The following is a 17,094-nucleotide window of genomic DNA, read 5'->3' as shown; positions in this document are numbered from 1 at the left end:
GACAGAGTTTGAAGCAATCCTAAAATGCAGTGAACTCACATAAATACTAGGTGCCAAAAGCTGGTTAAAACCCAAAATTTAGAGCAGTGATATTTTTGAGGAAAATTTAAGTATATATTGAAAGGATAGACTAATGGAGGAAGTGTACTTATTGGAGCAGACAAGAGACATAAATCCACCGAGACAGAAATTGAAGCAGTATGTGAGATTGTTTGGGCATGGTTCAGTATCAAGAGTGAGCACAAAATTGTAATTGGGTCCTTTTACCAGACATCTTACTCACCTGATGCAACCAAAAACTTTAGAGGAAACCTCAGTTCATTAATCATACTGTAATGCTCGGGCTCCAGGGCCTGACACTCATTTGGGTCTGTTACACCTCACTAGCGGACATGACTAGACATCCTTGCTAAATGCCATACCTAGAACAGATAGTTTGGAATTCCACTCATGATGTGAATATATTGGACCTAATAGCAATAAATAGACCTGAATTTTTTGAAGATGTCTTCATTGAAACTGGTGTAAGTGACCATGAGGCAGTTGTAACAACAATGATTTCCAGAGTACAAAGGGAAAATAAAATGAGTAGAAAGATTTATATGTTCAGGTAAGCCAGATAAAGGGGCATATCTCATTGAGGAACTTAAAACTTTTAACTGAAGATGGAGCATGTAGACTAACTATGGCTCAGGTTTAAAAGAAAAGTTAATCATGTGCTGAATAGATATGTACCTAGTATAGCAGTTCATGATGGAAGTGATACTCTGTGGTATATAGTCCCAAAGAGAAACTTCTAAAGAAACAGAAACTACTGTATAATAGCTGTAAAACAAAGCACAGGACTAGATAGGGGGATTTTTAATGAAATTCATTTGGCTGTCAAGAGGGCAGTGTATGAAGCTCTCGGTGACTACCATAGCAGAAATTAGTGAAACACCTTTCACAAAACCCAAAGGAATTATGGTTTTGTATGAACACTGCTAGTGGTACCAAAGTTGGTGTCCAGACACTAGACACTCATGAGCGATACAGGAAGTGAAATTGAGGGTAGCAAAGCAAAAGTGGAAATGCATGATGTTCCTGTATCAAGAAAAATCCAAGATTGATGCCTCAATTAGATTCTTGTACCACTGTGAAGATGAGTGAAATTAGAATTAGTGCCAGTGTCATTGAGAAGAAGTTGAAGTTATGGAAACTGAATAAGGCTCCATGGCCTGATGGAGCACCTTTAGATTCAATTTTGAATTCAGCTGAGTCAGCCCATGTTATATAATTCCCCTCTCAATGAGAGAGAGAGAGAGAGAGAGAGAGAGAGCGAGCGAGCGAGCGCAACTGTTTCCAGTGGTTTGAGGAAAGCTATGGTTACACCCATTTACAGGAAGGGCAGGAGAGGTGATCCATAATACCACCATCCAGTGTCCTTGGGACCCATCTATTGTAGAATGTTAGATTATATCCTGTCATTAAATGCATGAGGTACTCCCCTCCAAACTGTATAGATTCCGAAAATATGTATCATGTGCAACCGAAATTTCACTTTCCTCACATGGCATACTGAAAGCCATAGATCGAGGCAGGCAAATAGGTGTAGTGTTTCTTGTCTTCTGAAAGACATTTGAATTGTCAGACATATGCATATTGTTGAAAGTATGATAATATGGGTTATCAAGTGAGACACATGACTGGATTGATTATTTCTGGGTGTGGATATATCATGTTATCTGGGATGGAGAGTCATTGACAGATGTATGGGAGTAACGTCACATGTGCCCCCTTGAAGACTGATGGATCCTTGCTATTCATGTTGTATGTTAGTGACATTGCAGGCAACATTAGTAGTAAGCTCAGACTTCTTGCAGATGATGCAGCCATCTAAAGTGAAGTACTGTATGAAAAGTTCTGCACAAATATTCAGTCAAATCTCGGTAAGATTTCAAATTAGTACAAAGATTGGCAACTCAGTTTAAATGTTCAGAAATGTTAAATGGTGCATTGTACAAAATGAAAGAACATTGTATCCTATGAAGTAAAGTATCAGTGAGTCACAGCTGGAATCAATCAACTGGCGCAAATAACTTTGTAGCAGTTTGTAGATACATGAAATGGAGCAATCGCGTAGGCTCAGTCATAGGCTCAGTCATAGGTAAAGCAGGTATCAGGCTGTGGTTTATTGGTAGAATACTACAGAAATGCAGTCGGTCTGCAATGCAGACCTGTGCCAAACAGGACTAACAGTGGATATTGAATGCATTCAAAGAAGGTCAGCATGGATGTTCTCAGGTTTGTTTGACCCATGGGAAGGTGTCACGAAGATGATGAAAGAACTCAAATGGCAGAGTCTTGAAGATAAATGCAAACTATCCCATGAAAGCGTACTTATAAAGTTTCTAGAACCAACTTTAACTGCTAAATCTAGGTGTATACTTTAAACTCTCCATGCATCGTTTCCATAGGGATCACGCAAGTAAGATTAGACTGACTACAACACGCACAGAGGCAGCATCATTCTTCCTGCTCTCCATGTGTGAATGGTATGAGAAGCAGCTTTAATAACAGGTACAGTTGGATGTATCATTTGTATTGCACCTCACAGTGGTTAGATGGGTAGAGATGTAGGTATACATGTAGATCAGTCTCATTACCATCAACAACTACTGCCTTATTATTATTATTGTTGTTATTCAATTCAGTTATAAACAGGAAGATGATCTTTGTCCAACTTAAAACCTCCTTTCCTTTCTTCTTGCTAACTGCTTCTTCAACTATTTTTCTACTACAGTTTGTTGATTTCATTGGTAATTGAAGGTCTCTTATATGCAGGCTGATCAAGAGGTACAGCCTTTGTGGAGCTCATACAGGAAACCTACCCCCTGTCCAGAATCAGATCCAGAATCAGACAACCAGTCCTATGCAAGTGAAGCATCAAGTGATGAATCTGTAAGTAAATCAATGTATACCAAAGAAAAGCTGCTCATCAATTACTATTTCAGTATTTCTGAATTAATTGACATTGTTGGATATACATTTTGGTATTCATTTTGTTTTAAATTGGGAATAATTATCAATTTTGCAGAAACAAATATATTGTGATCTTCTCCATCAATATAAAGCTAATTTATTATGTATGCATTGTACATTTTTGTGGTTAGCTTAAATCAAACAATAAAAAATCCAGGATGGAGTAATGACAATGCTATGGGAAGGATAGATTGCTGTTCACCATATAGATGCTGACTCGCAGACAGGCATAACAGACTGCCAAACAAGTAAGATTTGGGCCAAAAACCCTTCCTCTGAATTAGGAAACACACACACACACACACACACACACACACACACTCACTTAAGCAAATGCAACTCACATGCACATGACCACTGTCTCTGGCTCCAGAAGCCAGACTGTGAGCTACAGCACATGATGGGTGGTGGGGATCAGTGGGAGGCTGTGGTGGGGAAGGGGGTGGGCAGCAGGGTAGGGATGGAAGGCAGTAAAATGCTGCTTAAAGGAGAAAACAGGGACGGCGTGGGGAAAGGGTAGGGCAGCAAGGTGCACTCGGGAGGCTAGACAGAGGTGAGGATGGATGTGGAAAAGGAGAGAAGTAAAAAGACTGTCCGTGTAATTGAATAGAAAGCTACATAGTGCTGGTGGGGGAAGAGGTAAGAGGATAGGTAGGTGAAGAACAGTGACTAAAGAAGGTTGAGGCCAGAAGGGTTTCTAGAACATAAGATATATTTCAGGGAGAGTTCCCGCCTGTGCAGTTCAGATAAGCTACTGTTGGTAGTCAGGATTCAGATGGCACGGGCTGTGAAGCAGTCATTGAAATAAGGAATACTGTGTTGGGCAGCATGCTCAGCAAGTGGGTGGTCCTGCTGTTTCTTGGCCACAGTTTGTTGATGGCCATCCATGGGGACAGACAGCTTGTTGGTTGCCACGTCCATGTAGAATGCAGCACAGTGGTTGCAGCTTAGCTTTTAGATCATATGACTGGTTTCACAGGTGAACCTGCCTTTGATGGGATAAGTGATGCTTGTGGGTTGGAGGGTGTGTGGAACAGGTCTTGCATCTAGGTCTGTTACAGGAATATGAGCCATGAGGCAAGGGGTTAGGAGCAGCTGTTGTGTAGGGATGGACGAGCATATTGTGTAGGTTCAGTGGGTGGCAGAATACAACTGTGGGAGAGATGGGAATGATACTGGGTATGACATTCCTCATTTCAGGGCAAATGATGAGAAGTACTCAAAACGCTGGCAGAGAATGTTATTTAGTAGCTCCAGTCTTCGGTGGTACTGAGTCATGAGTGGAATGCTCCTTTGTGGCCGAATGGTTTGACTTTGGGGAGTGGTGGGTGACTGGAGAGATAAGGCATGGGAAATGTTTCTCTACAAGGTTGGGAGGGTAGTCACAGTCTGTGAAGACCTCAGTTGAGACCCTTGGTATATTTTGACAAGGACTGCTTGTTGCTACAGATACAATGGCCACAATTGGCTAGGTTGTATGGAGGGGACTTCTTGGTATGGAATGGGTGGTAGCTGTCAAAGTGGACATATTGCTGGTGGTTGGTAGGTGTGATATGGACGGAGGTGCTGGTGCAGCCATGTTTGAGGTGATGGAGATCAACAATGAGGAAGGTAACTTGTTGGGTAGAATAGAACCATGATTCGAGGGGGGGGGGGGGGGGGGCGTTGTTAGGTTCCGGATGAATGTGGATAGTGTGTTGTTACCCTCAAACCGGATCATGAAGATATCACCAGTGAATCTGAACCAGGTGTGGTGTTTGAGGTTCTGGGTGGTTAGGTAGGATTCTTCTAGGTGGCACATGAATACGTTGACATAGTGGTGTCATGTGGGTGGGTATGGAATTTGTCAGGCATTGGGAAAGGTAGTGTTCAACAGTGGCAATGCCATGGGCATTAGGGATCCATTCCATACCAACAAGTCCCTTCCACACAGCCTAGTCATCCATGACCATCACATTTGTAATGATGAATAGCCCTCCTTGAAATATATGAAGGTTCTCTCTGTGGCCTTCACTGACCATGTACACCCAACCTTGTATGGAAACACATGTCCCATGCCTTATATCTCCAGTCACCCACCATCCCAAAGTCCTACCATCTGGCCACAAAGGAGCATTCCCCTCGTGACTCAGTACCACCTAAGACTGGAGCGGCTAAATCACATTCTCTGCCACAGTTTCAAGTACCTCTTGTTGTGTGCCCTAAAATGAGGAATGTCATACCCACTATCCTTCCCATCCCTCTCACAGTTGTATTCTGCCACCCACTGAACCTACACAATATGTTCGTCCATCCCTACACAACCGTTGCTCCTAACCACTTGCCTCATGGCTCATATCTCTGTAATAGACCTAGATGCAAAATCTGTTCCATACATCCTCCAACCACACACCTACTACAATCTGGTCATAAGCATCACCTATCCCATCAAAAGCAGGTCATCCTGCGAAACAAGTCATGTGATTTACAAATTAAGCTGCAACCACTGTGCTGTGTTCTATGTGGGCATGACAACCAACAAACTATCTGTCCGCTTAAGGGCCACTGACAAACTGTGGCCAAGAAACAGCGGGACCATGCAATTATTGAACTCGCCACCCAAACAACATTCTTTATTTCAGTAACTGCTTCACAGCCTGTGCCATCTGTATCCTGTGTACCAACATCAGCTTTCGTGAACTGCACAGTTGGGAACACTCTCTGCAATATATCCTGTTCCTGTAACCTTCCTGGTCTCAACCTTCATTAGTTACTGTCCTTCACCCATGTATTTTCTTCCCTGTTCCCATGCCAGCAATACATCGCCTTCTATTCCAATGCACCCACAGTATTTTTACTTCTTTCCTTTTCCACTGCCCCGCCAACTCCTTCCACCTCCAATCTCGTCCCTGTATGCTTCCACAAGTAGCACTTCAGCACTTTACTGTTCCCCGCCCCAGCTTCCTCCTAACCTCCACAACCCAGATTGAGTCTCCTAACATGTGATGTACCTTACAGTATGGCAGTATGGCCTTGGCAGCCAGAGACAGTGGTCATATGTTTGCGAGTTGCATTTGCGTCCAGTGTGTGTGTGTGTGTGTGTGTGTGTGTGTGTGTGTGTGTGTTTTCAAATTTCAGGAAGTCTTTTGGCCGAAAGCTTACATGTTTGGCAGTCTTTTTGTTGTGCCCATCTGCATCAGCATCTCCACTTTCTGGTTAGTTAGAATGTAATTTATTTTGTGTGTGTTTCATGTCATTTAATCATTTGAGAATGGATCAACAAGTCTGCCTTTCATCATTTTGTTTAGTAGTTGTGTAATGGTTAACATGTTTCAAGAATACATTACATTCTTCAATTACGGTTATGGGAAAAATGTAATGTATTTCGAAATGAGACTGAAATTAGTTAGTTTGCTGTTTGTTGGAGAAATGAAGTATATGAAGTCAGAGTTTAAGAAATTTAATTATGTGGTTGAGAAAGTAAAGTAAAATTAATAATGTTCCCTACTAAATAACATTTTTATTATGCAATTATGCGCATTAACACTTCACTTGATCTTCAGGTTCTTTATTTTCAATCTCTATTTCAGATACAGAAAGTTAATTTTGTTTGGCTTCTGTCTAGCAAACCTTTCAGTTTGTTTTACACTGAAAGTGACATGATAGGAGTCTGCTATTATAGAAATATGTTATTTAAAGATGCCAAGCTAGATTTTGTAACTGATGCATAGTACAAGAAATCCTATTAATAATTTTATGCCTGAATAAATAGTAAATAGCTCAGTGTCAATTAACCAACTATAATTGTAACAGTCATTTGTGTGTGTGTGTTGGGGGGGGGGGGGGGGGTGAGTTTGAAGTGTCAGTCTGAAACGAGGAGCTAACACAAGATGAGTTGATGACAAAAATGTGCAAGAGTGATGTGAATGCATGTTGCTGAAAATTATAGTGTATAAAAAAATCTAGAGGAAATGTGTATCCAGCAGTGGATGGAAAATAGTGGCAGCAGCAGCAGCAGCAGCAGCTGCTGCTTCTCATGCTGCTGTTGCTGCTGATGATGATGGTAAAGGTGACGTACTCATCCAGGATAAAATATAATATAATACGAATGTAAATTAATACTCAACAAATAGAAGAGACACTAAAACAGAGACAAAAAAGTAAATATCCTGTCTTTTGGACAAATGTTAACAAATGCCCTGAGAACCCCTTTTCTTTCATGGTGCTACCACACCAGATGTAAATGAGTAGCAATCTTATCTGGCATCAGTGGTGGAGAAATGGAAGGGATGTAGAGTGTGGAGATTGAGAACCTGGATAGGAGATGATTAGGAAAGAAACATGGGGGTTGAAGCTGTAGATGTCTGTAAAGGCAGATTAGGGATGGATAGGAGGATAAATTAGGTGACTACAGAGGGAAGATACAGGATACAGCATAGGAAGAATAGATAGAGAACAGTTACAGTGAGTAAGCTAGGAAGAAGTAGAAAGGTAAAAAAAGGCATTGAGAGATGAAACAAATGGTGGAACTGGGGTGGTAACAGAAGTAAGGGGAGGGGATGAAGGTGAGGACAGGGACCAAGTGTAGTTTAATTCATAGTATTACCAGTGTAGAATGCTTTCCAGTGGTAATATTGAGGTTGGTATCTCATGGTTGGATTTACAAGGATATTGCATGAGTTGAACGAGCAACAGAATACTGCTTGTGGGAGGATAGATATGATAGTGAGGAAGCATCCCTCATTTCACAACATAAAGGTAGATGTTGCTAGTATAGAGTATGTGATAGATTTGTTTCAGTCCTGGGTAGCACTGAGTGGCGAAAAGGGCACTTTTGTCTTTCTAGTTAGTCAATGGTGAGGGATGTTAAATATGGGTAGAGAGATTGAGTAGAGGATGTGTTGCTGGACAGGGGACAATTTGAGAGGGGAGAATCTGTCTGTCTAAGAACTCTGCAAGATCTTCATCTTGGGAGATGGACTTGCTTGTCATCTAAATGCAGGATCAATGGAATCTTTGTGTGAAATGGGCGGCAGCTATTGAAAGTGAAGTGAACAGAAACTGTTTTTTCTGTAGTGCTCAAATTTGTCTATACTGCCATTTGAAATAAATTGTGAAATGTTCTGACGTAATGTTTGCTAGCTTTTCCACAATGAATTAATCCAATATTAGCTGTTCTTATACCCCATCATTTACTTGCTACTTCATACTTGGGTTATGTTCTGTCCTACAGATACCACCTACGTTCTCCTTTCTCCAGTACTACACCACAATTGCTGTTCCTCTACTGATGCCTCCAGCACGTAATTTGGTCCAACACTTACTGACCTACTAAGAAGTATTTTCCTCCCTCCCCCTTGAACTCGTCACCATCATCAGTATAACTTCCGTCTACCAACCACCACATATTTCCTTATTTGCTGAAAGGTGCTGATGGCTGGTAGCAGCTGGGCAGTGGAATTTGTTCTCTTTTTGATGTTCTAGCCGCCATTTTACAATGTTGAATCTGTTAGATGGCAGTCCTTTGTGAAGATTGGAGTACAAAGTAGAAAAATCCAGTTTCTTAATATAGGCTGACACCTGTCGCAACGTTAAAGTTAAGGCTTGCCACAAAAGTAACTAGAATCAGGGAAGAGGAGCTACAAGCAGTCCTTAAATTTGGAACGTGTCAGCAGTGTTCATCCTGCCTCTGTGTTCCCATGTATCAGACAAAGGGTACCCAAAAGAGTAAACACAGCACCTACACACTTCAGTCCTTAATTTCCCGGACTAAGGTATAATGAATTCAATATCAAAAACGTGAGAGTTTTTGGCTGTTCATTTTGGCCTGCTTAAAGGAGAATCCATATGATGTAATACCTTAGGAAATATGTGTCTTCTGTGTCTTCATGGCCTTGAAGAAGTCACTTTTTGAACTATCTTGTGTTTGTGGGTCAGTCATAGGACTCTACTCAAAAAAGTTTCACATTTCAAGTGTATTTTCAGGTAGTGGAAGATGATGCTATCCAGAGAAAACAAATCTCTTGAATAAGATTAATTGCACAACATTGACCCATTGTTTCACTGTGGAACTAGCAATTTATAGCAGCCAGTTGAGCTGTTTCATTGTCCTGTAGCTGGAAAATGCATGAGAGGTAAGATTAGAGGAATTTGGGAATGTGCTGTGGGATACCAGTACTGACAATCTTTCTTACTGCATACAATCTTTAAGTGTGTGAAGGAATAGGTAAAGTGATTCTGGTGCACCATGTACTGTCTGACATGCCTCATACATTAGCTTGGATTGCACAGTTGAGGATATGGATAGTACCTATTCTAAGTAGAAAAATTCAAGGAAACTTTATCACTAAATTGGTTTCATACTCCAACGTCTAAATCATCTTAAAACAAATGGAACAACTGAAACTACCAAGTGATTTTACTAACAAAAAAATCTTTAAATATATCTTCAGCCTTGTACTTATGGCAGGGTATAGTGGTCAGTTTGACAGTTTGAAATGTTACACCTTGCCTATTTCCCCGTTGCCAAAATGCAAGCATCTTTTGCAGTCCTCTCTCTCTCTCTCTCTCTCTCTCTCTCTCTCTCTCTCTCTGTCTGTGTGTGTGCACGTGCGTTGCGTGCACGCGCGCGCTACTTAATCTGGTAGGTTTGAAATCAAGAGATCACTCAACAGTTGAAAATATCTTAAAATTCCTTAGCAAATGGACTTGGGGAGCCCATTCATTTCTTTTTTCAGTGGTATCTTTTGTCAACATCTATGCTTAGAGAGGTCAGCGCTAGCACGATGAGTTGTTCACGTGATATTCATTGGACTGTTGCCTGTAATCACATACCACGTCACTGCTCTAGGAAGAGAGCTGTGGTGGTGGTGTGGCTGTGTTGTTGTTCCTGTGTAGTGATTTGCGAAGATGGAAAAAAAAACAAGATTCGAGCTGTTATTAAGTACTTTGTAATGGTATGAAAGAAAAGGACATTCATACCGATTTACATATTACACTGGCGGGGTGGGGGGGGGGGGGGAGGGGGGGCTCTGCTCCTTCATATTCAACTGTTGCCAAGTGGCCAAATGAATTTAAATTGGATCAGGAGAGCTTAGATGATGATCCACACAATGGTCGGCCAAGTTGTGTCACTACTCTGGAAATCATTGCAAAACTGCACAAAATGGTCATGGAGGATTGCCAATTGAAAGTGTGTGAAATTGATCACACTTGCCAGATGTTATTTGAAAGGGTATATCACATTTTAACTGAAGAATTAGAAATGGAAAAAATTATTTGCAAGATGGGTATCACGACTCTTGATGCTTGCCTGCGCATATATGCCGTCGCCATGGCAAAATCGCACGAACCGAGGTATGAATTGTTGCCACACCTGCCTTATTCACCTGATTTTTCTTGGTGGATGAAGATTCACTTCAAACAAGGAATTGATAGTTGGAGTTGACAGATATTTTACAGGCCTGGAGGAAACTCATTTTTGAGATTGGATCAAGGTATTGGAACATTGTTGGACCAAGTGCATTAATCTAAAGGGAGACTACATTGAAAAATAAGACATTTCAATAATGTAAGTACTTTTTTTCTGTTCCATTCTGTGAACTTTTCAAACCACCCTTGTATAATTTAATACATGGAAAGGTCATCTGTTTGAACAGAATATTGAAACTGGATTTCCTGCGGAAATCACTTCAGTAATGATTCTTCAGTCTATTTGTATGTTGGTTGTGTAGCTTTGTTCTTAAAAATTCTGTTTGCTATGAAAACTTCTGCAGTATTTAGTTTCAGGGTTGGCTGCTTACTTCTCATCACATTTCCTGTTCTTCATACCTTACATTGCAGTCATGTAAAAGACTCTTTGAAAGAGTGCTACAGTGTTGTCCGTTGTGGTTCTGAAAAGGCTGCTATTTGAAGTGCCCTTTTTCGTTTTCCTGTAAAAATTAGGCATTTCTTGTCATATATCCTGTGTTTTGGCAGATGAACATACTTCAGCATCTCATGTCTTTCATTTAGTTAACATTAAAAGTCCGACAAATACAATTTTACAACTCCATTGGCAAATTACAAACGAGACATGGTGCATCATGAAGAGGCTTATTGTTGTTTTACAAGATACCAAGTGAGGTACTACTCTCCCTCCTCCCCCCTCTCCGTTCCTCCCTCCTCCCCCCTCTCCGTTCCTCCCTCCTCCCCCCTCTCCGTTCCTCCCTCCTCCTCCCTCTCCGTTCCCCCCTCCTCCCTCCTCTGCCCTCTCCGTTCCCCCCTCCTCCCTCCTCCCCCCTCTCCGTTCCTCCCTCCTCCCCCCTCTCCGTTCCTCCCTCCTCCCCCCTCTCCGTTCCTCCCTCCTCCCCCCTCTCCGTTCCCCCCTCCTCCCTCCTCCCCCCTCTCCGTTCCTCCCTCCTCCCCCCTCTCCGTTCCTCCCTCCTCCCCCCTCTCCGTTCCTCCCTCCTCCCCCCTCTCCGTTCCTCCCTCCTCCCCCCTCTCCGTTCCTCCCCCCTCTCCGTTCCTCCCTCCTCCCCCCTCTCCCTTCCTCCCTCCTCCCCCCTCTCTCTTCCTCCCTCCTCCCCCTCACCCCTCACCCTTCCTCCCTCCTCCCCCTCACCCCTCCCCCTTCCTCCCTCCTCCCCCTCACCCCTCACCCTTCCTCCCTCCTCCCCCCTCACCCCTCACCCCTCACCCCTCACCCTTCCTCCCTCCTCCCCCCTCACCCCTCACCCCTCACCCCTCACCCTTCCTCCCTCCTCCCCCCTCACCCCTCACCCCTCACCCCTCACCCTTCCTCCCTCCTCCCCCCTCACCCCTCACCCTTCCTCCCTCCTCCCCCCCTCACCCCTCACCCTTCCTCCCTCCTCCCCCCCTCACCCCTCACCATTCCTCCCCCCTCACCCCTCACCCTTCCTCCCCCCTCATCCCTCTCCCTTCCTCCTTCCTCCCCCCTCTCCCATCCTCACTCCGTCCTCCCCCCTCTCCCGTCCTCGCTCCGTCCTCCCCCCTCTCCCGTCCTCGCTCCGTCCTCCCCCCTCTCCCCCCTCTCCCGTCCTCGCTCCGTCCTCCCCCCTCTCCCGTCCTCGCTCCGTCCTCCCCCCTCTCCCGTCCTCGCCCCTCTCCCGACCTCGCTCCGTCCTCGCCCCTCTCCCGTCCTCGCCCCTCTCCCGTCCTCGCCCCTCTCCCGTCCTCGCCCCTCTCCCGTCCTCGCCCCTCTCCCGTCCTCGCCCCTCTCCCGTCCTCGCCCCTCTCCCGTCCTCGCCCCTCTCCCGTCCTCGCCCCTCTCCCGTCCTCGCCCCTCTCCCGTCCTCGCCCCTCTCCCGTCCTCGCCCCTCTCCCGTCCTCGCCCCTCTCCCGTCCTCGCCCCTCTCCCGTCCTCGCCCCTCTCCCGTCCTCGCCCCTCTCCCGTCCTCGCCCCTCTCCCGTCCTCGCCCCTCTCCCGTCCTCGCCCCTCTCCCGTCCTCGCCCCTCTCCCGTCCTCGCCCCTCTCCCGTCCTCGCCCCTCTCCCGTCCTCGCCCGTCCTCGCTCCGTCCTCGCCCGTCCTCGCTCCGTCCTCGCCCGTCCTCGCTCCGTCCTCGCCCGTCCTCGCTCCGTCCTCGCTCCGTCCTCGCTCCGTCCTCGCCCGTCCTCGCTCCGTCCTCGCCCGTCCTCGCTCCGTCCTCGCCCGTCCTCGCTCCGTCCTCGCTCCGTCCTCGCCCGTCCTCGCCCCTCTCCCGTCCTCGCTCCGTCCTCGCCCCTCTCCCGTCCTCGCTCCGTCCTCGCCCGTCCTCGCTCCGTCCTCGCCCCTCCCCCCCCCCGTCCTCGCCCGTCCTCGCCCCTCCCCCCCCCCGCCCACGCTCCGTCGTCCGCCCCTCTCCCCCCCCGCCCTCGCTCCGTCGTCCGCCCCTCTCCCCCCCCGCCCTCGCTCCGTCGTCCGCCCCTCTCCCCCCCCGCCCTCGCTCCGTCGTCCGCCCCTCTCCCCCCCCCCCCCGCCCTCGATCCGTCGTCCGCCCCTCTCCCCCCCCCCCCCCCCTCGATCCGTCGTCCGCCCCTCTCCCCCCCCCGCCCCTCTCCCCCCCCCGCCCTCGCTCCGTCGTCCGCCCCTCCCCCCCCCCGCCCGCCCTCGCTCCGTCGTCCGCCCCTCTCCCCCCCCGCCCGCCCTCGCTCCGTCGTCCGCCCCTCTCCCCCCCCGCCCGCCCTCGCTCCGTCGTCCGCCCCTCTCCCCCCCCGCCCGCCCCTCTCCCCGTCGTCCGCCCCTCTCCCCCCCGCCCGCCCCTCTCCCCGTCGTCCGCCCCTCTCCCCCCCCGCCCGCCCTCGCTCCGTCGTCCGCCCCTCTCCCCCCCCGCCCGCCCTCGCTCCGTCGTCCGCCCCTCTCCCCCCCCCCCGCCCTCGCTCCGTCGTCCGCCCCTCTCCCCCCCCGCCCTCGCTCCGTCGTCCGCCCCTCTCCCCCCCCGCCCGCCCTCGCTCCGTCGTCCGCCCCTCTCCCCCCCCGCCCGCCCTCGCTCCGTCGTCCGCCCCTCTCCCCCCCCCGCCCGCCCTCGCTCCGTAGTCCGCCCCTCTCCCCCCCCGCCCGCCCTCGCTCCGTCGTCCGCCCCTCTCCCCCCCCGCCCGCCCTCGCTCCGTCGTCCGCCCCTCTCCCCCCCCCGCCCGCCCTCGCTCCGTCGTCCGCCCCTCTTCCCCCCCTCCCGCCCTCGCTCCGTCGTCCGCCCCTCTCCCCCCCCGCCCGCCCTCGCTCCGTCGTCCGCCCCTCTCCCCCCCCGCCCGCCCTCGCTCCGTCGTCCGCCCCTCTCCCCCCCCGCCCGCCCTCGCTCCGTCGTCCGCCCCTCTCCCCCCCCGCCCGCCCTCGCTCCGTCGTCCGCCCCTCTCCCCCCCCGCCCGCCCTCGCTCCGTCGTCCGCCCCTCTCCCCCCCCGCCCGCCCTCGCTCCGTCGTCCGCCCCTCTCCCCCCCCGCCCGCCCTCGCTCCGTCGTCCGCCCCTCTCCCCCCCCCGCCCGCCCTCGCTCCGTCGTCCGCCCCTCTCCCCCCCCCCCCGCCCTCGCTCCGTCGTCCGCCCCTCTCCCCCCCCCCCCGCCCTCGCTCCGCCGTCCGCCCCTCTCCCCCCCCCCGCCCTCGCTCCGCCGTCCGCCCCTCTCCCCCCCCCCGCCCTCGCTCCGACGTCCGCCCCTCTCCCCCCCCCCGCCCTCGCTCCGACGTCCGCCCCTCTCCCCCCCCCCCGCCCTCGCGCCGCCGTCCGCCCCTCTCCCCCCCCCCCCCGCCCTCGCTCCGTCGTCCGCCCCTCTCCCCCCCCCCCCGCCCTCGACCCGCCGTCCGCCCCTCTCCCCCCCCCCCGCCCTCGACCCGCCGTCCGCCCCTCTCCCCCCCCCCCGCCCTCGACCCGCCGTCCGCCCCTCTCCCCCCCCCCCGCCCTCGCCCCGCCGTCCGCCCCTCTCCCCCCCCCCGCCCTCGCCCCGCCGTCCGCCCCTCTCCCCCCCCCCCCGCCCTCGCCCCGCCGTCCGCCCCTCTCCCCCCCCCCCCGCCCTCGCCCCGCCGTCCGCCCCTCTCCCCCCCCCCGCCCTCGCCCCGCCGTCCGCCCCTCTCCCCCCCCCCCGCCCTCGCCCCGCCGTCGCCCCTCTCCCCCCCCCCGCCCTCGCCCCGCCGTCGCCCCTCTCCCCCCCCCCCGCCCTCGCCCCGCCGTCCGCCCCTCTCCCCCCCCCCGCCCTCGCCCCGCCGTCCGCCCCTCTCCCCCCCCCCCGCCCTCGCCCCGCCGTCGCCCCTCTCCCCCCCCCGCCCTCGCCCCGCCGTCCGCCCCCCGCCCTCGCCCCGCCGTCCGCCCCCCGCCCTCGCCCCGCCGTCCGCCCCCCGCCCTCGCCCCGCCGTCCGCCCCTCTCCCCCCCCGCCCTCGCCCCGCCGTCGCCCCTCTCCCCCCCCCCGCCCTCGCCCCGCCGTCCGCCCCCCGCCCTCGCCCCGCCGTCCGCCCCCCGCCCTCGCCCCGCCGTCCGCCCCCCGCCCTCGCCCCGCCGTCCGCCCCTCTCCCCCCCCCGCCCTCGCCCCGCCGTCCGCCCCCCGCCCTCGCCCCGCCGTCCGCCCCTCTCCCCCCCGCCCTCGCCCCGCCGTCCGCCCCTCTCCCCCCCCCGCCCTCGCCCCGCCGTCCGCCCCTCTCCCCCCCCCGCCCTCGCCCCGCCGTCCGCCCCTCTCCCCCCCCGCCCTCGCCCCGCCGTCCGCCCCTCTCCCCCCCCGCCCTCGCCCCGCCGTCCGCCCCTCTCCCCCCCCGCCCTCGCCCCGCCGTCCGCCCCTCTCCCCCCCCGCCCTCGCCCCGCCGTCCGCCCCTCTCCGCCCCCGCCCTCGGTCCGCCCCCCTCCCCCCCCCCCCGTCCTCGGTCCGTCGTCTTCGCCCCTCCCCCCCTCTCCCAATCCTCAGGGGCTCAGCATTGATTTGCTGAGTACGGGCTTGACAGTCCGGGGTTCCTGAACTGGGGACTGGTAAGCGCCGCCAATCCCATCACCAACAGTAAGCCCTGGGCATGCTTCAGCGACCACCACATGTTGTGGTGTCTCAAGGAACGCAGATATTTGCTTGACTTCTTTGATCGTGAGGATGGGATAAAAAAAAATAAATAAAACCTCAATTTCAAGGTGTGCTGTGCGCTGATGGGATGCATGGCTGTTGAGGTGGAACAGTCGTTAGCCAGCAACCCCTGGGGAACCTGCTGCACCTCAGTTGTATAAGTCTTACACAGGCACGTGGGGCTCTGTCTGAGTCAACCCTTATATCCCTAAATGCTTATGGAACCGAGATGGAACCCTCGAAATCGTCATCTTCTCCTCCCAGCGGGAAGGGTGTACCACCTGGGAGTCTCACACCGACACAGCCAATAGAATGAGAGAGACTAGTCCTCCTGATAATAAGAATACTTTGGACTGCAGTAACAGAGCTCATGGAGTAATGAATAACAATGTGTTTCTGGTGATAAAGAGGAAGAAGGGACATTTGAAAAAGTGTCCCCCTTTTGGAAGGTTGGAAGGGTTTGGAAGGCCCTGCTGGAACATTAAAATCTATGGAACGATTGTGTAATGGCCCATTGTTGGTTGAAACGAACAGGTCAAAGCTGTTAGACCTTCTTAAGAAATTGCAGAAACTGGGTGACTGTGATATCATTGTTGAGATGCACACCTCTCAGCTCCAGCAAGTGCACCGCATGCCGAGATATCATGGACATAGCAGAACTGAAGCAAGAATGGGCACCCAGTGGAGCAATGAACACACAGGAATAATAGAGCAACTGAAAAGACTGCCACTTTCATTGTCACATTCAATTCTCCCACACTGCCTGAACATCTTATGGTGAGGTTCCTTCAACTTAATGTTCAGCCTTACATTTCAAACCCTATGCGATGCTATTAAAACCAGCATATCGACCTTACAACCATGAGTTGTGGAGGTGAAGCAATCTGCGGGAACTGTGGAAAAGCTGTTCATAATGCTGGGACTGACTGCCCATCTCCAGTGATCTGCATCAACTGCTCTGGGAACCACCCAGTCTGGAGCAGAGACGGCCCTGCTTCTGCTGAAGAATGCAAAATACAGGAGATAAAAGTGACTGAACGGGTCCCCTATGCTGAAGCCAAAAAAGAATATAAGGTAATGAAACCCCCCTGTCTTTGCCTTATCATATTCTTCCATAGTGCAGAAACCTATTCTCAAGGCAGACTCTTCGACACAGCTGATCACTAGTGTTCCTGTATCAACCATAAGCACTTGTACTTACACATGTACATTGTTGTTGTTGTGGTCTTCAGTCCTGAGACTGGTTTGATGCAGCTCTCCATGCTACTCTATCCTGTGCAAGCTGCTTCATCTCCCAGTACCTACTGCAGCCTACATACTTGTGAATCTGCTTAGTGTACTCATCTCTTGGTCTCCCTCTACAATTTTTACCCTCCACGCTGCCCTCAAGTACTAAATTGGTGATCCCTTGATGCCTCAGAACATGTCCTACCAATCGATCCTTTCTTCTAGTCAAGTTGTGCCATAAACTTCTCCCCAATTCTGTTCAATACCTCCTCATTAGTTATGTGATCTACCCATCTAATCCTCAGCATTCTTCTGTAGCACCACATTTCGAAAGCTTCTATTCTCTTTTTGTCTAAACTA

At 51.3% G+C, this 17,094-nt stretch overlaps 1 protein-coding gene across 8 annotated transcripts in view; it reads left to right on the top strand.

Moving 5' to 3' along the window:
- The window catches only part of LOC124776830, a 322,032-nt gene that overhangs the window by 95,650 nt on the left and 209,288 nt on the right, over positions 1 to 17,094 (top strand). For 7 of the 8 annotated variants that reach the window (XM_047251994.1, XM_047251997.1, XM_047251989.1 and 4 more), the window contains one exon: positions 2,824 to 2,940. The exons of the other annotated variant lie outside the window; for it this stretch is intronic. In XM_047251994.1, coding sequence (XP_047107950.1) covers positions 2,824 to 2,940 — 117 coding nt within the window. The remainder of the gene's footprint in view (positions 1 to 2,823; positions 2,941 to 17,094) is intronic. 8 annotated transcript variants of the gene reach the window in all.

The sequence above is a fragment of the Schistocerca piceifrons genome, chromosome 2 (genome assembly GCF_021461385.2).
Source record: "Schistocerca piceifrons isolate TAMUIC-IGC-003096 chromosome 2, iqSchPice1.1, whole genome shotgun sequence".
Taxonomy (NCBI): domain Eukaryota; kingdom Metazoa; phylum Arthropoda; class Insecta; order Orthoptera; family Acrididae; genus Schistocerca; species Schistocerca piceifrons.
The sequence above is the reverse complement of the archived record's forward strand: the minus strand, read 5'-3'. Positions and strand labels throughout refer to the sequence as shown.